Raw genomic sequence first — 25259 nt, forward strand, 5'->3', positions numbered from 1 at the left:
GTCACGGAGGGAACGGTCTTTGCGGAAGGCGGAAAGGGGTGGGGAGGGAAATATATCCCTGGTGGTGGGGTCTTTTTGGAGGTGGCGGAAATGTCGGTGGATGATTTGGTTGATGCGAAGGTTTGTAGGGTGGAAGGTGAGCACTAGGGGCGTTCTGTCCTTGTTACGGTTGGAGGGGTGGGGTCTGAGGGCGGAGGTGCGGGATGTGGACGAGATGCGTTGGAGGGCATCTTTAACCACGTGGGAAGGGAAATTGCGGTCTCTAAAGAAGGAGGCCATCTGGTGTGTCCTATGGTGGAACTGGTCCTCCTGGGAGCAGATACGGCGGAGGCGGAGAAATTGGGAATACGGGATGGCATTTTTGCAAGAGATAGGGTGGGAAGAGGTGTAATCCAGGTAGCTATGGGAGTCGGTGGGTTTGTAAAAAATGTCAGTGTCAAGTCGGTCGTCACTAATGGAGATGGAGAGGTCCAGGAAGGGGAGCGAGGTGTCAGAGATAGTCCAGGTAAATTTAAGGTCAGGGTGGAATGTGTTGGTGAAGTTGATGAATTGCTCAACCTCCTCGCGGGAGCACGAGGTGGCGCCAATGCAGTCATCAATGTAACGGAGGAAGAGGTGGGGAGTGGTGCCGGTGTAATTACGGAAGATCAACTGTTCTACGTAGCCAACAAAGAGACAGGCATAGCTGGGGCCCATACGTGTGCCCATGGCTACGCCTTTGGTCTGGAGGAAGTGGGAGGATTCAAAGGAGAAATTATTAAGGGTGAGGACCAGTTCGGCCAAACGAATGAGAGTGTCAGTGGAAGGGTACTGTTGGGGACGTTTGGAGAGGAAAAAACGGAGGGCTTGGAGTCCCTGGTCGTGGCGGATGGAGGTGTAGAGGGATTGGATATCCATGGTGAAGATAAGGCGTTGGGGGCCGGGGAAACGGAAGTCTTGGAGGAGGTGGAGGGCGTGGGTGGTGTCTCGAACGTATGTGGGGAGTTCCTGGACTAGGGGGGGATAGGACAGTGTCGAGGTAGGTAGAGATGAGTTCAGTGGGGCAGGAGCATGCTGAGACAATGGGTCGGCCAGGGTGGTCAGGCTTGTGGATCTTGGGAAGGAGGTAGAACCGGGCAGTGCGGGGTTCCCGGACTATGAGGTTGGAAACTGTGGGTGGGAGATCTCCTGAGGTGATGAGGTTCTGTATGGTCTGGGAGATGGTTTGGTGATGGGGGGTGGGGTCATGGTCGAGGGAGCAGTAGGAAGAGGTGTCCTCGAGTTGGCGTTTGGCTTCAGCGGTGTAGAGGTCAGTGCGCCAGACTACCACTGCGCCCCCTTTATCCGCTGGCTTGATGGTGAGGTTGGGATTGGAGCAGAGGGATTGGAGGGCCGCGCGTTGTGAGGGTGAGAGGTTGGAGTGGGGGAGGGGGGAACGACAGGTTGAGGCGGTTAATGTCCCGGCGGCAGTTGGAAATGAAGAGGTCGAGGGCAGGTAATAGGCCAGCGCGGGGTGTCCAGGTGGATGCAGTGTGTTGGAGGTGGGCGAAGGGGTCCTCGGAAGGTGGGCGGGAGTCCTGATTGTGAAAGTAAGCTCGGAGGCGGAGGCGATGGAAGAATTGTTCGATGTCACGTCGTGTATTAAATTCATTGATGCGTGGACGGAGGGGGATGAAGGTGAGTCCTTTGCTGAGGACTGATCGTTCGTCCTCAGTGAGTGGGAGGTCTGGAGGGATGGTGAAAACTCGGCAGGGCCGGGAGCTGGGATCTGGTGTGGGTGTGGAGCTGGGAGTGGGGTCGGAGCCAGTACCTGGAGTGGGTGTGATGGTGGGGGGAATGGGGGTGGAGGCATGAGCTGGGGTGATGTTGCCCTCGGGGTTCTGGGGTGTGGGGATAGTGACACTGGGGTCTGTGGGGGGCGTGTCAGCAGAATGCAGGTGAGTGGCGCTGGTGGGGGCGGAAGTGGTGGTGATCATGGCAGTAGGGGTGGCGGGAGTCACTGAGCGTGTGGCATCAGCGATGATGTGAGGGCCGGAAGTGGCTGTGGGAGTGGCCATGATGTGGGCGGAAGTGACATCATCACGCAGCATGGGGGTGGTAGCTGCGTCAGCCGCATGGCTAATGGCGTTTCCGAGGCCAGGGGAATCTTCTGGAATGTTTGAGGAGCGCTGGTTATGGAGGTGGGTGGATAAAAGTTTGTTGTACTTACAGTTTTTGATGTTTGAGATGGAATTGAAATAGTTTGTTGAGAGTATGAATTCTCCTGAGGATGTAGTACAGAGTGGGTCCTTTACAAAGTCAGGAGTCTTTGACCAACAGGTCTGTTTAAATTCACAAGGTTTCGAAGTACTGCACCTTCATCAGGTGAAATGGAGAGCAGTGCACATGCACAGAATAAAAAGGTGGAGAGGTAATGGCAAGGCACTTCTGACTTTGGAGCAGAGATTTCAGAAGTGTCCTTCCTACAGGAAGGATGTTCTGAAACTTGGAAAGGTTCAGAAAAGATTCGCAAGAATGTTGCCAGGTTTGGATGATTTGAGCTATTGGGAGAGGCCGAATAGGTTGAGGCTGTTTTCCGTGGAGCATTGGAGGCTGAGGGATTAACTTTATAGAGGTTTATAAAATCATGAGGGGCACGGATAGAATAAAGAGACAAGGTATTTTCCCTGGAGTGGGGAATCCAGACTAGAGCATAGGTTTAGGGTGAGAGGGGAATAATTTAAATGGGAACTAAGGAGCAACTTTTTCACGCAGAGGGTGACGTATGTGGAATGAGCTGCAAGAGAAAGTGGTGGAGGCTGGTATAATTGTAACACATAAAAGGCATCTGGATGGGTATATGAACAGAAATGCTTCGAGGGATATGGGCCAAATGCTGGCAAATGCGACTAGATTAGTGTTGGATATCTGATCGTCATGGACAAGTTGGACTTGAAGGGTCTGTTTCCGTGCTGTACATCTCTGCGACTCTGACTAAGTGACCATATTGAGGTATTGAAAATTATGAACAATTTTGACGGGATCAAGAAGGATATTTTACTTCCACTATGCTATGTCAATTGCATAGTGCGGTCAGAAGTTCAAGGTTGTCGACCAGAGAGCCAGGAGTGCAAACAGGAGAAATGTCTTTACTCAGAGAATTGTTAGGATTTAGAATGTACTACCTGTGAGAGTGGTGAAAGTGGATGACATAGAGAGCTGGATACATATTTGAAAGTGATGATGAATTTAGAGGGCTACATAGTTAGGGTTAGAGAATGGGACAAGCTGCGTACAAGCTGGAGACAGGATGAGTCAAATTGCCTTCTTCTGAACAATAAAATTCTATGATTGTAAAATGAAGTTTTGAAAAAATGCAACTCTTGAAGTGTAAAACAGCATCGCTGTTCTAAAATGATGCAGTGAGAGCAAATCCGTGATCCAGCTCTCCGAAAGGCTTAGGATGTGTAAGGAACCTATGCTCTGCGTCCAGCTGCCTGCTAACAATGTTGGAATTGTCCTTTTTTAATTGCTGCTAAAATGAATTGGATTTCTGAGTTTTGTGTAATAAGACCTGATTCCATCTGCAATTTTTCTAAAATTGTTAATACTGGATTACTACATGAATTGGAGGGCAAACTTTTTTGACAGTTCTTCTTGACATTTTCATGGAGGTACCTGGAAATTTTAGGGATTTTTTTTTTACTTTCATGTGCTCAGAATACTATTCTTGCTTTGTTCCTGAGTATTTTCTTTTAAATTTAGAGTTTAGTATCAGAATTCCTAATGGCTCAAAATCAGATTAATGTGAAATTTCATCTATTTGATGCAGTGAACCAGAAATCACAAGGCTATAGAGAAAGATATTATTGATATTTATGAAGTTTAGCAGAAGAAATGAGATTCAACGTTGTAGTCTAATTTTTAGAATTTCAGTTGTTAGCCAATTGAATGTCACTGACAAATTAGTTATGTTTTCTTGTGCACAGGATAATAAACATCCTTTCTGCTCAAGATCAGTTCATGGCTCTTTTTGTTTGAAATATCAGTTCCAAGAACTGAGAGCTAAACAGAATTTAAAATGGAATCATCTTGGTGCACCTCCATTGGGATGGGAGTACAACTCCCAGTCTGGGCTGCCGGCCTCTCCCACAATGTGCGTATGCTCCAATTGAAGCCAGTCTTAGATGCAACTTTAAGCAGAATCTCCAGGGCACAGATTCAGAACCCACGGAGATTCCATAGCAATGGAACAAATGTGTAAAGCAGTGGCATGGGTCCAACCCGATAGCAGTGGTCTCTGGTGATATCTGCTAAGGCCAAAACTAAGACCTGCTCTTCCAGAGCTGGTCTCAAGTTAGACTTCCGCTCTGTCCACTGGCTACTCCAAAGTGTAGGGTGGATGTTCTGGTTTTAACCTGACACCATTCATATCCAGTAGTTGGTCAGTAACTACTTCAAGAGGAAGACTGATTTAACTCCCCACCACCTCTAGTTTCCATATATTTAGATTTAGATTAGGTTAGATTACAGTGTGGAACAGGCCCTTCGGTCTGACAAGTCCACACCGACTCGCCGAAACGCAACCCACCCAGACCCATTCCCCCACATTTACCCCTTCACCTAACACAACGGCCAATTCACCTAACCTGCACATTTTTGGATTGTGGGAGGAAACCGGAGCACCCGGAGGAAACCCACGCAAACACTGGGAGAATGTGCAAACTCCACACAGAGAGTCGCCTGAGGCGGGAATTGAACCCGGGTCTCTAGCGCAGTGAGGCTGCAGTGCTAACCAATGTGCTGCCCACATAATGATGAGGAGCTCAAGAAGCTCTTGGGATTATTCGCTGCCACCTGTGGTGGGGTCCTTCTCAACGTTTCAGATTGTTGTGCAAGCTGAGAAACCAGGACACTCCTGGCAAGTAAAATGACACAATCGGAAAAATAAGTTTGAGGGAGTGGGACAGGTTATGGGAGGAACTTGAACAGCAACATGAGTGTGTCATATCTGTTGTAGGAGCAACAACTGCTCACTATTTCTTCTTCTGCCACTCACTGTTCTGCCAACCAAAGTATAAAGGTGAATTTGCCACCACAATCATTGCATTTTCTTGGACTGACTGAGAGTTTTCCAGATTGAATTTTCACATGGTTCCATGTGCTTTAAACCCTGTTGTTAATCATGAAAATATTCGGAGTATGTGGCAGAAAATCCCTTGCAAAGATAATTGTAGCTTTGAAACTCAGTCAAGCATTCAAAATAATTTCACAATTTCATTGTCACCGAAAGGATTGATCTAAGCTACATGTCGTGGTGCTAATCTCTTTTTTTTTTTTCTCTCTCTGTCCCATATCCCAGACAACTGAAGCATTCTGATGGAAATTTTTCTTTTGAACCCTCACTGAAAACTTCAGCCCGTTTGTCATTTATGTTGGAACGTTTTGAAAATGTGAGTCATTTGAAAATGTCCAAATCATGATTGTTATCTGCACTTCACTTCACTTCACTTCTGTTTCTAAACATCAGCAAAACTCTACCCTTGTGTCTTTCAACTGTGCAAGGCAACCCGGAAAGAAGGTTTTTTTTTTGTTGCTTTGGACAGAATACAGAAAACCTTTGCACTTTTGTCAACACCAAAAAATATGAGAGAGTATATTTTTGGGCAGTCACTGGTTACTTGTGTGATGCAAGTTTGGTTTCGGTGGGGTTACACCAGAGTCTCTAAGAACTGTTATGACACGACAGTAAACCCTTCTGCTAATTAAACCAAACACTCCGAAAAGTTCACCTTGCCTCAATCTGTTAAAGTATGAGTGACAGAGAACTCCCAAATTCCACTGTTTAAAGAAAAATAATATCAATTTATTCTTTAACTCTAAAAGTGACCATTAAACTACAACTATTCACAACTCTAAGCCCCCTTTTTTCTTAACTGCTTGTTATCTGTCTCCAACTGTATAACAATATCTGTTCCAATAAAAACTTGTTTTAAAATTACGTCAACTTAATTTCAAAACCACACTGTGGCTGTCATTGTCTGTGTCTGTCTTCTTTCGGCTGAAGATTTCCCTGTGTTGTCTTCTGTCTTTTCTTCTAAAGCTCTTTCAGATGAAAAGGTAACTTTTGATCGTGTGTTTTCAATGGCAGTCTGTCTCTAGATGGCAGTTACTCTCTGCCTAACTTTCAAAATATCTGCTTCTTTATACCCAAACATCTGATCATCACATTGGTTCGAGGTTGGCAAAAACTATAAATTAGTATCCTGGGGCATAATTTAAACTGATTACTGAAATTTGAATTGTTGTCAAAATGGCAACCAAAACTCAAGGCATGTTTCACAGCCAAATATTACACATTTTCAACTTTCCAGTAGACTCTGAGACTGCTAGCTGGTCATATGACAGATGCTTGTAACCTCTCAGTGCAAAACAGCAATCACTATCTCTTAAAGGTCCAGTACACACTTTCAACTTCATAAGGAACAATTTTCGTGATTATTTGTACTGTTATGTCTGTGGAACTACACAAAAAGAGCATATTAAGGCCTTATTCCTAGAGGGAGAGAAATGGAAAGAGGGATATTGTGTAAACCTTGTGCTGTACATTATGTAGACTACATTTAGAAGTCTGAGTGCAGTTCTGGGGTCACCATCATTTTAGACATGAAATGAAGCCATGAGAGAGGGTATAGAGCAGATTTACAAGAATGATAGCTACGACATAAAAGAGTAAACATATCAAGAAAAGTCCAAGCTGATGGGTGAATTAATTGAGTTTGTTAAAGTTATGAAGTGCTTTGATAGTGTAGATACAGAGAAATTTTTTTTGAGGAAAGGAGCACAATGGAGACCCCGGATAAGATTGTCACAAATACTTGACAGGGAAGGTAGAAGAAAATGATGAGAAAATAGCACTTGCTATCATACCAATATTAATTTAAGAGGAAACTAGATACACCATAAGAAGAAGAAGAAGGGAAAGATTATAATTTTAAAAATATGTACTTAGGGACAGGTGTAAGCAATTTTGGCAAATTGAGTGTGTTTGGCAATTTGAGTGAGATTATGGCTGACCTGTGGCTAAATTTCACATTCCTGCCTTTGGTTAATGTCCCTTGCTTCACAAAAAATTATGTATGTCAGATCCAACTTGGAGCTCATGAAAAAGATTTGTGTTTAACACGCCTCTTGAATCCAGGTATTAAGCAAGCACAATCTCATTCTATTAGTAAAAGTTTTGTGCATCTCATATTTTAGACTTAAGTGGATGAAACCACCATGTATTTGTGTACTGTAACAGCAAAATATCTGTAATGTATAGAGAGAGATTGAGTGTCACAAAATTGCTGAATTTTAGCAAGGCGTACATGTGTGAATTAATCGGGCTGTAGATATGGAGGCTGGTGTTCCCTATCATTTGGTCCCTATGTATGAAATGATTCATGATCCCAACATGAAACACAACCTTGAACAGAGGGAACAATGGAAACCATGGAGTCTCGTCACCGCTTTGTAAGCGTAACAAGGGTTTTTTTTTAAAAAAAAGCAAAACCAGTTGCTTTCATTCAAATGATGCTTTTCTTCAGGGAAGGATTTTGTAATTTGACTGAAGCATGACCACTTTTTATATTTAAGTGAAATGGCACAATTTGCACTATTAATCAAATTAAAATTTGTGAACATCTGTAGTTTGGTAATGTAACAGGAATAATTGATGTTAGTTCTGGCATGTATTGAAGCATTGAGTAACAACTGACAATCCACTTTAGCTTTAGGCATGAATAAGAAATTCTTCTTCCTACGGACAAAGGAAATTAGAGGGGTGATCTCAGAGATATAGAGATGTACAGCACGGAAACAATCCCTTCAGTCCAATTCATCCATGCTGACCAGTTATTGTATATAAATCTAGTTTCATTTGCCAGCATTCGATCCATATCCTTCGAAACCCTTCCAACTTTAAGTGCGTTTAAGTCATTATTGGACAAGCATATGGACGTACATGGAATGGCGTAGGTTAGATGAGCTTCAGGTTGGTATGACAGATCGGCACAGCATTGAGAGCCAATGGGCCTGTACTGCGCTGTACTGTTCGATGTACTCACATACCCACCCAGGTGCCTTTTTAAAGTTGTAATCGTACCAGCTTCTATCACTTCCTCTAGTAGCTCATTTCCATACCTCCACCACCCTCTGCGTGAAAAGTTGCTCCTTAGGTCCCTTTTAAATCTTTCCCCTCTCCCCCTGAACCTGTGCCTCTAGTTTTGGACTGTGGTTTGTATGTGGAATGAGCTGCCAGAGTAGATGGTAGGTGTGGGTACAGTTGCAAGATTTAAAAGGCATTTGAATGGGTATAAGAATAGGAAAAGTTTTAGTCAGATATGGGTCAAAAACTACCTCAGTTTGGGAAACTTGTTTGGCGTGAATGAGTTGGGCCAAAGGCTCTGCTTCTGTGCTGTATTACTCCATGACTTGATCAGCTGTATTCAATATTGCATCTAGAATGAGGTCAAACTCTTGTAATAACCTTTCTGTCCAAGCATGTGATCATTAACTTGTAATCTACCCCAAGTAAAAGTACCTTTTCCAAAAGGTAGGCCAAGGTCCTTTGTATTACTTTATTTGCATTTTTATATTGAATGTTAAAATTAATTTGGGGGATTTAGCCTATTTGAATTTCTTGTTGGGTGTGATTGTTCATCCTTGAGCTTTTGAAACAGGGCTAGCAAAGCTCAGGGAAAAAAAAAATGAAGGGTATGCTAAAATATTCATCTGATACTTCCTAATTGTGCCTCCAGAAATAATGTGTGACAGCAGTGTGCATTGGATCATTTAGATCCCTATTAACAGCAATGGTAGTGCTACAGCAAATAGGAACATGAGAATTTTTATATTCATTTCTCTATTCCACTCTAGTCTCGCAAGGCCGTTATTCTCCAGTTTAGTATTAATTCGCTGTGCTGAGAGATTAGTTTAATCATGCACAAACTCGCTCTATTCTAAAGCTGATTTAAATGCACAGTATAGGTTTGGTATATTTTGTTTTGCAAACTGTTGAACATAGCTGTTGTTAGCAATTGTTTTTATTCTTACTTTGAAATTAGAGTGAAGATGATGGATATGCATCGAGAAACAAAGTGGAGCAGCGGCCTGGAGAGTTTAAGTATGTCATATGAACTAACTGCTCGCTCTCTTTCTGCCTGTGAAAGCTACTGTGTGTGTATATATTAATTTCTTGGTTTGTGTCTAAGTAAAATTCAATGTTGGATGATTTTATTTTTAAGGAGATTTTTCTAGTGCTGTCTTGAGTGCAGCAAAATGTGGAAAATGTACATTCACATTATATTTGTATTTGATTTTGTTATTTATTGTTGCGCCAAATGGTTAAAATTCAAAACTCAAGATTAACAAATAACGGAACACAATTCTGAGAAAGTTAAAATATATTGTTGTTCCATTTTCCCCAACTTAGTTGAAACAACATGCTCAGAGACACCGTGTAGTTTTACCTCCTTCATCTTTATTCCGGGCCCTGGAGAGAGAGAGAGAAAGATCACCCATGTGCACAGGTACATGGGTTCCTGGTCTTCTCTGGAACAGCAGTTTCTCAATGAACTATGTAATCATTTTACAGGGAGGAGCATCCAGATAAGGCGACATACATATTGATTGGGTGACAGTTCGAATCGGCGAGTGTCAGTAGTAAACATTAAGCCATCTGCTGTTACACAGTGAATAACTGGCTTCATAAAATGCTTTTCACTTTGTTAAACTGACCTCACATACTGAATGCTACCTCATATTGTTAAATGGCTTTCCATAATGACTGCTTTTCCACTTTGTTAACCCATTACCCTTGCCTCTAGCACCCCATTGTTAACTGCAAGTTCTTATCTGATCTGAGTCATGCTCGGCCGAACCTCTTACTTAACAAAACTCAGAACTTAACTCCTTCCCTGCCTATTTATACCTGATACACATTCTCAGTGTGGCAGATTAAACCTTCAAATCCAGATCCTTCATTCGCTATTTATACCTACCAAGTTCAAAGATTATTAAGATGGAATTCCTACATGATGATTTGGTAGTTTTGGTAAATTTTAGAACCATTCTCATGAGTTAACTTTTTAAGCTCATCCTTTTTTTAAAATTGCATGTTATTTTGGGTTTGATTGTGCAAATGTCATAATAAGGTAAACTATTCCAGTGTGTGGTGTTACAGTGTGAGGAGGGGTGAATTGACATGTACCTCTCTTCAACTTTCTCGGTTGGCCACAATAAGCGGTTATAATTCTGATCTAGTTAGATCTTTCGCCAATAAAAATTTTTAGTAATTAGGTCTTGAGGAAAATGAACCAATTCAAATAATTTCTTGAATAAAAATCATGTGTGACAAATCTATTAAAATTCTTTTAGGAGGTCATGAGTCATTTCAACGAAGGAGAGTCAGTCAATATGATCTATTTAGATTTATAGAAGGCCTTTGACAAGTTTCTGAACAAGAGGCTGCTAAAAAAGATGAGAGCCCTTGGTGTTGGGGCAGGGTTATGGCATGGGTAGAGGATTGGCTGACTGGCAGAAGGCAGATAATGGGGATAATGAGTTTTTTTTCAGGATGGCAGCCAGTGACGAGTGGAGTTTCACAGGGTCAGTGTTGGGACTGCAGCTATTCATGTTATACATTTAACGATCTAGAAGAATGAATTGAGGATATTGTTGCTAAGTTGTTAGATACACAAAGATAGGTGGAGGGACACGTGCTGCTGAGGAAGTGGGGAGGCTGCAACAAGACTTGGACAGGCTAGGAGAGGAGGCAAAGAAATGGCAGATGGGATATAATCTGGGATACAATGTGGGATGCGCTTTGGTAAGAAGAATAGAGACCTATTTTCTAAATGGGGAAAGGCTTCAGAAATTTGAAGCGCATAGGGACTTGGAAGGCCTATTTGAGGATTCTCTTAAGGCTAATATGCAGGTTCACTTAGCAGTTAGAAAGGCAAGTGCCATGTTAGCATTTGAAAAGCTGTAGCCCACTGGTGTACTGATGTGGCTGTCAGATCATATTTGGAATATTGTGAGCAGCTTTGGACCCCATATCTCAAGTAGAATAGCCTTGGATTAGGGAGTCCAGTGGAGGTAATTCTGGGCTTGAATGGCTTGTCACAAGAGCAGTTGAGGACTCTGGGTCTGTGCTTGATGGAGTTCAGAAGGATGTGTGGAATCTGATCGAAATTTAGAGAATACTGGATTGAGTGCAAGATGAAGCCTCCACTGATAGCAGAGACAGAGTGAAGGGATTAACCTTTCAAATTTTAGATGGGAAGAATTTCTTAAGCCAGAGGGTGGGAAATCTGTGGAACTCTGTCAGAGTTTAACACAACTTTTGTTTCTTCTCTTCCAAAAATGAGGTAGTGAGCTTTGGCAAAGAATCAGGATTTGGCAACCATTTTCATTTGTTACAGTCATTCATGATGGACTTCTTGGTGCTGCCATTAGTTTTTAAATTTTATTCTGACTTCTACTCTAGCCGGGAATTGGCACTGAGTGGAATGATGACAAAAAAGGAATGATGATATTGTTCCAAGCCTGGATACTCCAAGTTCCCTTCCAATTTGCACTCCACCCTGACTTTTATTTTTGTCTTTCAAGGTACAAGTGGTTGCGTGTTTTGGAAGGTGTTATCTAAGCATCTTTGGCAAATTTCTGTAGTGTGTACTATAGATATGCTTACTGCTGCTACTGAGCTTCAATGGTGGATGTTTGTGGGTGTGGTGACAATCAAGCGGCTGCTTTGTCCTGCATGGTGTCAAGCTTCTTGAGTATTGTTGGAGCTGCACTCATCCAGGCAAGTGGGGAGTATTCCATCACACTCCTGATGTGTGCCTTGCAGATGGTGGACAGGCTTTGAGGAGTCAGGATGTCATGTTGCAGCTTTAAAAGAGTTTGAGTAAGCCACGCTTAAGTGCATTCAGTTTTAGTCATCATGTTATGGAAAGGATGTGCAGGCTTTGGCGAGGGTGCAGAAGAGATTTAGCAGGATGCTGCCTGGATTAGAGGGTATGAGTTATAAGGACAGGCTAGAAAAACTCAGGTTGTTTTCTCTTAAGCACTGGAGGCTGAGAGGGGACTTAATAGCAGTTTATAAAATTATGAGATGCATAGATGGGGTTGATGGTCAGAATCTCTTTTTTTTTTCCCCCAGAGTTAAAAGGTCAAGTATTAGGGGGCATGCATTTCAGATTAGAAGAGCCAAGTTTTTTATTTAGCGTGGTTGGAATCTGGAATGCACTGCCGGGGTGTTGGTGGAGGTAGACACAATAGGATATTGAAGGAACCTTTAGATAAACACATCAATATGCAAGAAATGAAGGGATATGGACCAATGGCAGGCATAAGGGATTGTCATGTATGGCACAACGTCATGTGCCAAAGGGCCCATTCCTGATCTGCACAGTTTCATAAAGAAAATTACAGCACAGGAACAGTCCCTTCGGCCCTCCAAGCCTGCGCCAATCCAGATTCTCTATCTAAACCTGCCGCCTAATTTGTAAAGATCTGTATCCCTTTGCTGTCTGCCCATTCATGTATCTGTCGAGATAATCTTAAATGATATTATCGTGTCCGCCTCTACCACCTACGCTTGCAACACGTTCCAGGTATGAAGTATTTTCCACGCATATCTCCCTTAAACTTTTCTCCTCTTACCTTGAACTCTTTACTCCTAGTCATTGAGTCCCTCACTCTGAGGGAAAAAGCTTCTTGCTATCCACCCTGTCTATACCTCTCATGACTTTGTAGATCTCAATCAGGTCCCCCCTCGACCTTCCTGTTTGTAATGAAAATAATCCTAATCAACTTAACCTCTCTTCATAGCTAGCACCCTTCTTACTAGGTGAACCTGGTGACCCCCCCCCCCCCCCCCCCCATTACATCCTATCCAAAGTATCCACATCCTTTTGGTAATGTGGCGAGCAGAACTGTATGCAGTATTCCAAATGTAGCCTAACCAAAGTCCTCTCCAACTGCAATAGACCTGCCAACTCTTGTACTCAGTACCCCGTCCAATGAAAGAAAAAGCATGCCATATGCCTTTTTGACCACTCTATCGACCTGTGTTGCCATCTTCAGGGTTCAATGGACCTGAATACCTGGATCTCTCTTATGTTCTGTATTAGTTGCTGTTGTATTCCTATCCTTTGACCTGCTGTTGTAGACCATGTGTTTATATGGCAAGTGCAGTTGAATTTCTGGTCAGTGGTAACTCCAAGAATGTTGGTAGTGGGGGATTCAGTGATAGTAACACCATCGAATCTCATGGGGCAATGATTAGATTGTCTCTTGTTTGAGTTGGTCATTTTCCTGGCATTTATGTGGCACAAATGTTACTTATCACTTGTCTACCAAAGCCTGAATATTGTCTGAGGAGTAATGAATGATGCAATTCATTGGCTAACATTCCCACTTCTAACCTTATGATTGAGGGAAAGTCATTTAATGAAGCAGCTAAAGATGGTTGAGCCTAGGACACTAATTCTGCTCCTCTGTCTTAGGATCTTATGGTCTATTATTGCTAAACACCCCTGACATACATGTGTATTGCACGAACGCACGCATGAACATGACCACAGTTAAAAGGGGATAGTGTCCCATACATCTGGAAGATAACAGAATTTACAGTTTAAAGTCCTAACCGTGTCCTTAAGATCTTAACTTGAGACCCCAATTGGTTAGTGGTGTTTTAGCATAGCAACAGCAGTCAGTATTGTAGAAATCTTTTAAGTTCTAAATGCTCACGTTTCCAACTCCTGCTGTCTTCGGGTGCTTCGTCCTTTCTGAGAGGCGTAGAACATTAACTTCTCGCAGTTAAACAATTACAAACTGCACCCTTGCTCTGCCAGAAACTTTTCCCTGCAGTATCAGCTTGTTTATATAATTCTTTCTGCTGATGTTATATTTCTTTAAGTTTGTTAATTGTAGGCGACTTCATCTCTAATAGGTAACAATTTGCATAAAGATTACAATCGAAATATGAGATGGAGGTTTCTTCACGTGTGACTGAGCTGACTGGTTTCAGTAGCTTTTGATAAAATATTAGTTTTAGTTCTGACTGTGCCTGTTTCTGTTTCATTGGTGTCATGAAATGGTCAGCTTGAGGTCAGATAATCGCTACATCCATTTTGTGTGTTTTGTTTGTAGAACCACTTTAGTCTACGAAAGTCCCCATTATTAGAATCAGTTGAATTTAAAACTCAATAATCCATATTTTATTACCTTTTGATACAAAAAGGACACAATCGAATGTTCAGTGACCACTGAAGGAGTCTTCAGGTTAAGCAGAACTTCTGTTTCATACTTTGTCATGATTTAAAATAAAATTTCTAATGCTTAACAAACTTCACATTTTGTGCAATCAAGTTGACGTGTTACCAGATAACCAAGCAAATAGATATAGTTGATAAAGTCATTGAGTCACAGTCATACAGCCAGGAAACAGACCCTTCGGTCCAACCAGTCCATGCTGAACCTAAACTAGTCCCACCTGCCTGACTCTCGCCCATATCCCTTCTTCCAAACCTTTCCCATTCATGTACTTAGCCAAATGTCTTTTAAGTGTTGTAAATGTGCCCACATCCACCACTTCTTCAGGAAGTTCATTCTACATGTGAACTAGCATTTGTGTTTTTAAAAAAAAATTGCCCCTCTTGTCTTTTCTAAATCTCTCTCTTCTTACTTTAAAAATATGCCCCCAGTCTTGAAATCCCCTATCCAATGTAAAAGGCAATCACCATGAACCCTATCTATACCCCTCATTATTTTATAAACTTCTATCAGGTTGCCCCTAACCCTCTTAAGCTCCAGTGAATAAAGTCCCAGTCTTTCTTTATGACTTGAACCTTCCATACCTGGCAACATCTGAGTAAATGTCTTCTGTTCCTTCTCTAGCTTTATCGTATCCTTCCTGCGACATAAAATCATGTTTTATGCAGTTCTAACTGACATGGTGGCTAAATAAAGAATACAACAACATTTAAGATGCCTCAATAGAAAAACAAAATGTGCTTCAGGGAGTAAAGACAGGTCCCTCAGGATCTTTATAAATATCAGTTAAGTCACTTGAACTCTTCTAAACTACAGTGGATACTGGCCTGTTCCCCCTCGCTTTTCAATGCATGTATCCTTCTGTTGGTATGGTGACCATTACTGTACAGAGTATTCCACTGCCCTGTGGAACTGAAACATAGTGGGCGGCACAGTGGTTAGCACTGCTACCTCACAGCGCCAGAGACCCGGGTTCAATTCCCACCTCGGGCGACTGCACATTCTCCCTGTGTCTGCATGGGTTTGCTCTGGTTTCCTCCCACAGTCCAAAAATGTGCAGGTTAGGTGAATTGGCCATGCTAAATTGCCTGTAGTGTTAGGCGAAGGGGTAAATGTAGGGGAATGGGTATGGGTGGGTTACGCTTCGGCGGGTCGGTGTGGACTTGTTGGGCCGAAGGGCCTGTTTCCACACTGAGTGTAATCTAATCTAATCTAATCATAACATTCCAACTCTTGCATTCAGTTTTCCTCACACAACAGTTTATCAGCTTTCCTGATTTACATAGTGTATTTGCATTATAAACTTCTGCAATTCATACACTCTGTATTTCAGAGCTCTACAACCTTTCATGATTTAGGTAATATGCATCTTTTTATAGTCAATCATTGGGCCTCTGCTATTTAGAATACACATTGAAGACAGACTTGGGTGTATGTGGTTGGCTGCTTCACTATTCCTGGAGCCATCAGACATAGAATTCCACAACTTGCTTTTATTTTTGACCAAAATTGAAAGAAAGCATAGACAAGATTTCTGTTTTTAAGAAGGTTTAATATTCATTTTAAGTAACTCAACTCTAATCACCTTATAAACTCCCTCTTACACTCCTATGAAGACAGGCTTAAAAAAAAGGTATTATGAACAGTGGGCGAGACTGGGAAGGCACCTTGTCTCTGTTCATGGGATTTCTGAGATGATTCTCGTCATGATATGGGCCTTTAAGACCAATTTGTTCTGTCCGTTTCTCTTGAAGAGTGGTAAGGTGTCTGTGCCATGGAAAGCAGAGTAAATAGCTTTGGGGTTTTTTTTATTAGACAAAAGAAGCATGAGGGGTGGGATCAGGTTCACACAGACCCAGGGTTTTGGTTTTTGTTTTCAGTTGTTGAAGCTGGGATTTTGAAGTTGAAGCTACTAGATACAGTTCTCTCTCTGCTGCTCGATTCACTCTGTCGCTGTTCCTTCTCCTGAGCTGGAGGAGATACCAAGTGAATAAAATCTATTTTGCTGAATTTGCCTTTGCCAAGGGTGTGTTTATGGAATGCTGCTTTTTTTGGAAACAGTTGATGAGTAGTCTTTCAATACTTTAAGTATTTCAATAGATTTAAAGTTATGCCAGTAGTTCTTTTATTGTTTGCATTTAAGCTGTGTTATAAGAATAAAGTGTATTTTATTTAACACTTAGTAGTTTGACCAACTGAATCACATCTGGAATGCAACACCTTTAATACATCTCTAAATTCGATAAAAGTTAGGATCTCGACTGTCCCCGAATAGATTTTGAAGTTGCCAGGGTTGGAGGGTTTGAGCTATAGTGAGAGGCTGAATGGACTGGGGCTATTTTCCCTGGAGTGTCGGAGGCTGAGGGGTGACCTTATCCAAGTTTATAAAATCATGAGGGATGGAAAAGGTAAACAGACAAGGTCATTTCACTGGGTTGGGTGAGACCAGAATTAGAGGGCATAGGTTTAGGGTGAGAGGTAAAAGATTTAAAAATGATCGAAGGGGTAACTTCTTCACGCAGAGGATGGTATGCATGTGGAATGAGCTGCCAGAGGAAGTGGTGAACGCTGGTACAATTACAGCATTTAAAAGGCACCAGGTTGGGTATATGAATGGGAAGGGTTTAGATGGATATGGGCCAAGTGCTGGTAAATGGGATGAGATTAATTTAGGATATCTGGTCGGCATGGACGAGTTGGACTCGAGGGTCTGTTTCTCCTACTGTAAGAATACAATCTCAAGTCTGAATGCTTCTCATTATTGTATTCACAGCCTCAAGCTGTTCAGCTACACGAGAATTGATCATGTAATTGTTCGCAGACCTTTGTTATTGATTCCTGGTCACAGGTCCATAGACCAGTCAGCTGCTTGTTGTCTATCAATGGTCCATTTGAGCCCAACTCTTCTGCTCCATGTCATGCATGATCTACACTTCAATTACTGCGTGAACAAGCACCAGAGGAAATGGTGCTTTTAATGCATGTCAGATTATTTGCTTTCAAAACAAGAAGCAATTCATCATTTTTCTACAACAGTTTAATTCACAATTTAAAAATACAGAGAAGTAAAAAGACTTGGTCTTTCCAAGGCAGTATACAATCAAGTGGACAACTAAGTTGTTAGGTAAAAACAAAGAGGTTATGAAAGATGGAGACCAATTTAAGTGGGAAGAAAATGACTGGAAAGTGTGAAATTCTTAGCAAGGAAGAATCAAAAGTGAATTTTTGTGGGGAGTGAATGCAAGAAATTCAATGTATTTGAACGCTAATCATGAGATGTTAATGCAGGGGGGGGTGTCCCCGATTTACCAGCGTCTAGCTTCCGAACATGATCCCATCGGAGTACATTTTAAAAATCTGACATCTGAAAGTTTCCTAAGACTTCTGAATGGCTGATTTATATTGTCCTGCACCATGTTACCATTTGTGTGCAAAAATAACTTATGAACAGATTCTGATGGAGCCCAGAGACTGCCTGTGCTTGAGATACATCAGGCAACATTTATTTTACAGTCTGGGCAACGAGAACAGTCAGGCTTACCCCTGACCTTTTAATATTCTGCCCTATCTAATGTAAAGGTTAGGAGATTTGTAATGCTCCCGAAGTAAAATGGAGCCCAATATCTCCTTGATCTACGAACATCTGTTTATATGATTTTTTTTCTGCGGTGTGCTTTGGACCTACTCTCTTGATAGAGATGTGCCATGTAAATTATTATTTTCAGTAAGGTACAATTAGATAATTACTGTAATGGTTGCAACTTTTGACAAAGACCTGTGAAGAATGTGTTTCCTTGGTGCTGCACTGCAAAGTTGACATCAGTAAGGCACTTGGAAACTGGTACAATGCTTTGAATTGACACCATCTGACCTAGAGCTGAGAATGCAACTAGCCAAGCTATGCTGAGATTGTATGACGCAGGCAAATCCATCAAGCAAGGGTGCATTGGATGGCTGTGGGAAAATGGAAGGTCATGGATAGTATTTGAATAATATTTGATAAGTTTTACAGACTCTTAGAATATTAAAAATTTATCCCAAAGCAAAGTTAAAACAAAAGTCCATTTTGGTATCCTCACCTTGCTGGTATGGAAACCCAACAGTAATCTTTTGTTAAATAAAAATGATCTTTTAAGTTACTAGTAAAACTTATTAATTGATTAGATTAGATTAGATTACTTATAGTGTGGAAACAGGCCCTTCGGCCCAACAAGTCCACACTGACCCGCCGAAGCGCAACCCAGACCCATTTCCCCTTCATTTACCCCTTCACCTAACACTACGGGCAATTTAGCATGGCCAATTCACCTAACCTGCACATTTTTGGACTGTGGGAGGAAACCGGGACACCGGGAGGAAACCCACGCAGACACGGGGAGAATGTGCAAACTCCCCACAGTCAGTCGCCTGAGGCGGCAATTGAACTCGGGTCTCTGACGCTGTGAAGCAGCAGTGCTAATCACTGTGCCACCATGCCGCCCACTAATTACTTAATGTACATTGACTTTTGGGATTGTTCTGTATGATTGGTGAAAATCTGCATTGAGTTTGTGTGTAGGCTGGTGGGAATAGTCTCTTTCACCACTGTGAAGCTCTGTAAACAGTCAGACTTTAAAAGCTTTATAAATTCCATGTTAACAGTGGGTTGATCAGATGGGCAGAGCAGTGGCAGATGGTACTTAACCCTAATAAGTGCAAAGTGATGCACTTTGGAAGAAGAACCAAGATGAGGGTGCATTTAATGAATAATGGGACACTGGATAGCTTAGAAGAACAGAGTGACCTTGGGGTTATTATTCAGACCCCAAAGTTGGCACATGAATAGGATAGCTAAGATTGCATATGGGACACTTGCTTTCATCAGTCGTGTCATCGAGTATGAGAGCAAGGAGATAATATTGAAGTTCTGCCAACTGTAGTCAGACCACAACTGGAATACTGTGTGCAGTTCTGGTCACCTCATTACAGGAAGGATGTAATATCATGAAAGGGGGTACAGAGGAGGTTTACCAGGATATTGCCTAAGATGGAGAAATTGAGCTATAAGGAGATACTAGGTCGTCTTGGATTGTTTTCTTTAGAGCAGAGAAGGCTGAGTGGGAGCATGATTGAGATGTACAGGATTATGAGGGGTGTGGACAGAGTGAGTCGAGACTAGCTGTTCCCCTTGTTTGAGGGGTTAGTCATGAGAGGGCATAGTTTTAGTGTTAAGGAGCCGGAGATTGAGGGGATTTGGGGAAAAATCTTTTTCACTCAGTGCCGGTGGGAATTTGGAATGCACTACCTGGGAAGGTAGTGAAGGCTGGAAACCCTAGAACCTTCTTTGAAAAAAAAATTTGATTGTGTACTCCAAATATCTTTACATTCAAGGATATGGGGCAAGGGGTAAGTGGTAGTGGTAGTTACGTCAGTGCAGACTGAATGGGCTGAAGGGCCTTTTCTGTGCAATGTGAATCTGTGATAATAACACTCTTGTTTAGAATAGTGACACAATAATTGGATTTATATATCCTCATTAACAATTTGTATATATCTGTCATGGCTAAAATTAATGCTTCTAGTTAAAAGTAACTGAAAGGTGCATGATTTTGGTTTGCTTGGATTAGGAGAGATGGTGTTCAGTTGAACTGTGGCTGTAATACATTGTCGGGGAAAAATATCAGCTTGTAGTTCGATATGGATACGCTAACATCATATCAACCTGATAATGTTACTTTAGATTCAGATTTCCTGTTAGTCAGGCCATCTGCTCAATGTTCTGTATTCTGCAAATGTCAGCATTAATGTTATTGATTATTTTTCTCCCAACTTCCATAATTTTGATGGCATAAGCTTTGTTTTTTTAAATCATTACCTCAGATGAGAGAGCTGTTTACACATCAGTTTTTTTATGATCTTGTCACAGTACTTCTTTCAAGGAGTGAATGGAAACTGCAGTTTTGAACAGTGTGAAGTGAACACTTTCAGAGCTAGTAATTGTTGCAACTCGATATCAAAGTAGGGATGACCCAATGGAATATTTTATAACTCTGCCCTGGGACAGGTGATGATTGGAAAACCACTAATGTAAAACACTTGATTAAAAAATGAGTAAGTCAAAAGATGAAGAATTACAGACCAAATCCCTAACCTTGGTTGTGGGTAAAATCCTGAAATCCATTGTGAAGGATGAGATTTCTGAATCCTTGTAAGCATGCAGCAAAATAGGGCAAAGTCAACAAGGGGAGGTGATGCCTGACAAATCTGCTAGAATCCTTTGAGGAAGTAACAGGCAGGTTAGACCAAGGGAAGCCAACACAGAGGAACCTCTTTATCTGGCATTCGTTTATCCGAATTTCGGATTATCTGGCAAGATTGCAAAGTCCTGATACTTGGCTAAACCACGTTATCTGGCATTTGATTATCTGGAATTCAATTAACCGAACAAAATACTCCCCAACCCCTGTCCTTCGAATAATTGAGGTTCCTCTGCAGATGTTATCTACCTGGAATTCAAGAAGACCTTTGACAAGGTGCCGCACAGGAGGCTAAGATAAAGTACAGAAGCAGGTTGCTAGCATGGATTGAAACTTGGCTGTCTGGCAGAAAGCAGTGAGTGGCAATAAAAGGATCCTTCTCGGGATAGAAGCCGTGACAAGTGGCCTTCCATAAGGCTCAGTGTTAGGACCACAACTTTTCACTATACATTAATGATGTAGATTAAGAAACTGATGGCATTCTGGCTAAGTTTTTCAGATGCAATGAAGATAGGTAGACAAGCAGGTAGTATTGAGGAGGTGGGGAGGCTGCAGAAGGATTCGGACAGTTTAGGAGGTTGTTCTCCATCTGCCACTTCTTTGCCCAATGTGGGAAAGTGTGAGGTCATCCACTTTGGGAGGAAAAATGGGGTGAAAATTCTAATGTCTGAAGTGCAAAGAGAGTTGGGAATTCTAGTCCAGGATTCCAAGGTAAAAATGCAGGTTGAGTCAGTAATTTGGAAGACAAATGCAGTGATACATTTATTTTGAGAGGACTTGGATATAAAAGTAGGGATGTACTTCTGAGGCTCTATAAGGCTCTGGTCAGATGACATTTGGAGTATTGTTTGCAGTTTTGGGCTCCATATCTCAGGAAGGATATACTGGCCTGGATCATGTTCAAAGGAAATTCATGGGAATGGTTCTCGAATGAAAAGTTTAACAGGATATCTTGTCGGCATGGGTGAGTTGGACCGAAGGGTCTTTTCCTTGCTGTACATCTCTATGATTCTATATGAGAAACATTTAAGGACTCTGGGTTTATACTCAATGGAGTTTAGAAGGATGTGGGGGATCTGATTGAAACGTACAGAATACTGAATGGCCTGGACAGAATAGATGTTGGGAAGATGTTTCCATTTGGCAGGAGAGACTAGGGCCCGAGGCCACAGCCTTAAACTAAAGGGAAGACCTTTTAGAACTGAGATAAGGAGAAACATCTACAGCCAGAGAGTGGGAATCTATGGAATTTGTTGCCACAGAAGGCTGTGGGGACCAGGTTATTGAGTATATTTAAGACTGAGACAGGTTCTTGAGTATCAAGGGTAATGGGGAGTAAATTGGAGAAAGGTTTCTCAACCTCAATCAACCATAATTGAACGACGGAGTAGACTCAATGGGCTCAAAGGCCGAATATTTGCTTCTCTGTCTTTATGGATTTATGGTCTTCAGTTCACATCCTCTGTCCCAGAGGTAGGGATAGGACCACTGCACCACAGACTCCTCACAGTTGGAAGTCTGGTGTTTTAGCAGCTAAATTTCACTTGGTGCTTTGGCTGCTAATATCTGTTCCAATGCTGCAGTTTTTTTTAAGCCATTGATTTATATGTTTTTGGGTAAATGCTCTCATAAAGCCAGTGATTTCCTTCATTAAACATGTAGCATAGGGTCTTCTGATATCTGTGGATTCTGACCTGGTGAGGCCCTGTCAGTAGAGAATTGGAACTGTAGAAGACACTAAGTAAGCACCTTCTTCACCTTGATGTGTGGTTTGAAGAATAGGACAACTAAAGACTGCTTTGCACTCTAAACAGTGTCAATAGCCTCTTTCTGTCCAACTGGTTTGGAGTAGGAGCATGCCTCTTGATATGGTCATATAATTAAAAGGGGTGTAACTTTAATCCGCTGCACATTAAACTTCACTGCGGTGTTTATATAGATTTGTGAGAATGTGCATCACTACTTCAGATGTCACTTACGCTTTCGATTACTACAACAAGATTATACAATATTGATCTTAACAGACATTACCAGACTAAAGTTTGGTGACACGAAATTAATACAAAGAGTTTTGTTTTACTTTTGCCAATTTAAGTCCTTGGATATAAAATTAGTGTTTTCAGACCCCATTAAGTGTGGACAAAATATATTGTGGGGCAGCAACTCATCGACTTGCTGAACTTGGAGAGAGTATAAAGTTGCCACCTGAATGTAGTTTTGGCAACATCTGTTTTCCATTTTCATAAGAAATTATCTACTTCTGAAGTGACTAAGTCAGGAGTTTCAGTTTTCAAGGGCTTAAAGAATAAATGGTATTAGCTTATAGTAGCATGACATATGTACTGCTTTCATGATTTAAGTCAAAGTTTTGTTTGTGTGACATTTAAAATATTTGAAGCAAATGAGGAATGTTTTTAAGTTGCTTCATCAAAAAGCAGACTTCATGTTGTGACTGCTTGTGTTAGTCGTGTGCAATTTGTTCTATTTCTGCTTATGTTTATACGCATTTGAAGCATCTCAAATTGCTCAGTACAAAGAGGAGGTTGTGCAGGTGGGTGTTTTCGTTGGAATATTTGACTCCAATTTTCCATGTCGGTATTTTTGTTATCATCATGCATTATTGGGATGTCAGTGATGAAAAACAAATGTTGTTTGGAAGCCATTTGTTGGCTACGAACATAAACAATGTTCATATTTCTGTCAATGCTTAATACATTTGATGCATGGAGACTGTTATTCACAATTGTCATCAAGAGATTAATAAATATGAATGGCTGTAACAGCATTTAAATGGAGCCTGATGATATGAGTCAAAACACTACATGTGTTCTCATCTGGACATATAAAAAACCCATGGTACTGGTTTAGAGTTGGAGAGTTGTCCCTGGTGTTCAAGTTGATATTTTATCCATAATAAAAATCAGTTAAAACAGACCATCCAGTCATTAATGAAGTTGCTATTTACGGGAGCTTGCTAAGCACAAATTGGCTGTTGTAATTCCTATTTTACAACATTTTAATGTAAACTATAAGTGTTTGATTGGCTGTTCAGCACTTTATGATCTCCTGAGGCTTTGAAAGATGCTATATAATTGCAAAACAGTCTTTGTTCCTTTCTTTCATTTTGTTCACTTTACCATTTAATTTGAATGAGTTAGGATAGAGATTAAAGTAATGTTGGTTGAATGCGCTAACAGATTATCATGAGAGTTTAGTGCTTCTTAAGTTTCTTCCCTTCCAAAAATGAATTCCTAAATATTGGCAAAGAAGCAGGAGTGAGAGACAGTTCTAATCTGTTCCAGCTATTCGTGGAGTTCTGTGTGATTCAGCAGTTTGAAACAAATACAAAACTGACTTTTACACCAGGTGGGAATTGTCACTTAGCTTAATGCCAACACAAGAAGGAATAGTAATATAGCTCTAAACCTGGATGCTGCAAATTCCCCTCCAATTTGCATTCCATTCTGACTTTTTTTATTCACTTGTGGGACACGGGTAATTTGTTGCCCATTCCTAGTTTCCATTGAAGGTGGTGCTAAGCTGCCTCCTTGTCCATGTGCTGTAGGTTGACCCACAATGACCTTAGGGAGAGAATTCCATGATTTTGACTCAGCAACAGTGAAGGAATGGCAATATATTTCCAAGTCAGGATGGTGAGTGGCTTGGAGGGGATCTTCCAGATGGTGGTGTTTCCATGTATCTGTGCTCTTGTCCTGCTAGGTGGAATTGGTCATATGCTTGTAAGGTGCTGTCTAAGGATCTTTTGGTGAATTTCTGCTGTTGTGATGGTGATACCTGGGGCATTGTCTGTCAGTGATGATTGCATGAAATGAGTATGTCAGGTTGATGACTGATGAGTCTCTGAGACAGCTCTCCCAATTTTGGCACTATCCTCCAAATGTCAGTAAGGAGAACTTTGAAGGTTAACAAGATCGTTTCTACTGTTGTCTTTTCCAGTACCTAGCTCGATGCCAGGTTTTAGTTCAGTTTCATTTTATTTGCTGAAATTTTGTAGCAATTGATACAACGGAATGGCTTGATCAGCCATTTTCGAGGGTAGTCAAGTGCATTGAAAGTCATCCACATTGCTCTTGGTGTGAAGTCACATGTAGGCCAGACCAGGTGATGATGGCAGATTTCCTTCCATGAAGGGCATTAGTAAGCCAGGTGGGTTTTTCTGGCAATTGACAATGACTCAACACCAATTAAATGAGATGATACAAATGGTAGTGAAAGTAGTGAAGTAACCTTACTTGGAAAGTGTTGGTCCAGGTTGGGGACAGGGCAAAGGAATCAGTGTACAGGTGGTCCTGAATTTATGAATGTCAGAATCTGTGTATTTGTGAGCAAGATACTGTGCAGGGCTGTATTAACATTAATTTTAAAAATCTAATGAGAACATTTGTTTGTACTTGTGTATGGCTGTGAGGAACAGTTCCACCACAGAACACACCAGATGGCCTCCTTCTTTCAAGACCGCAATTTCCCTTCCCACGTGGTTAAAGATGCCCTCCAACGCATCTCGTCTACATCCCGCACCTCCGCCCTCCGACCCCACCCCTCCAACTGTAACAAGGACTGAACGCCCCTGGTGCTCACTGTCCACCCTACCAACCTTCGCATAAACCAAATCATCCGCCGACATTTCCGCCACCTCCAAACAGACCCCACCACCAGGGGTATATTTCCCTCTCCACCCCTTTCCGCCTTCCACAAAGACCGTTCCCTCCGCGACTACCTGGT

General features: G+C 41.7%; 1 protein-coding gene across 8 annotated transcripts in view; it reads left to right on the forward strand.

Annotated features, from left to right (window-relative positions):
* The window catches only part of ctbp1 (C-terminal binding protein 1), a 340616-nt gene that overhangs the window by 151585 nt on the left and 163772 nt on the right, over positions 1-25259 (forward strand). For 4 of the 8 annotated variants that reach the window (XM_072575892.1, XM_072575884.1, XM_072575873.1 and 1 more), the window contains one exon: positions 9066-9124. The exons of 1 other annotated variant lie outside the window; for it this stretch is intronic. In XM_072575892.1, the coding sequence (XP_072431993.1) occupies positions 9073-9124 (52 nt within the window). In that variant the 5' untranslated portion in view covers positions 9066-9072. Of the gene's footprint in view, positions 1-5320; positions 5412-9065; positions 9125-25259 lie in introns of those variants that run through there. 3 more of the 8 variants (XM_072575853.1, XM_072575844.1, XM_072575863.1) reach the window with 1 other exon arrangement.

Source organism: Chiloscyllium punctatum, chromosome 1, assembly GCF_047496795.1.
Source record: "Chiloscyllium punctatum isolate Juve2018m chromosome 1, sChiPun1.3, whole genome shotgun sequence".
Classification (NCBI taxonomy): Eukaryota; Metazoa; Chordata; class Chondrichthyes; order Orectolobiformes; family Hemiscylliidae; genus Chiloscyllium; species Chiloscyllium punctatum.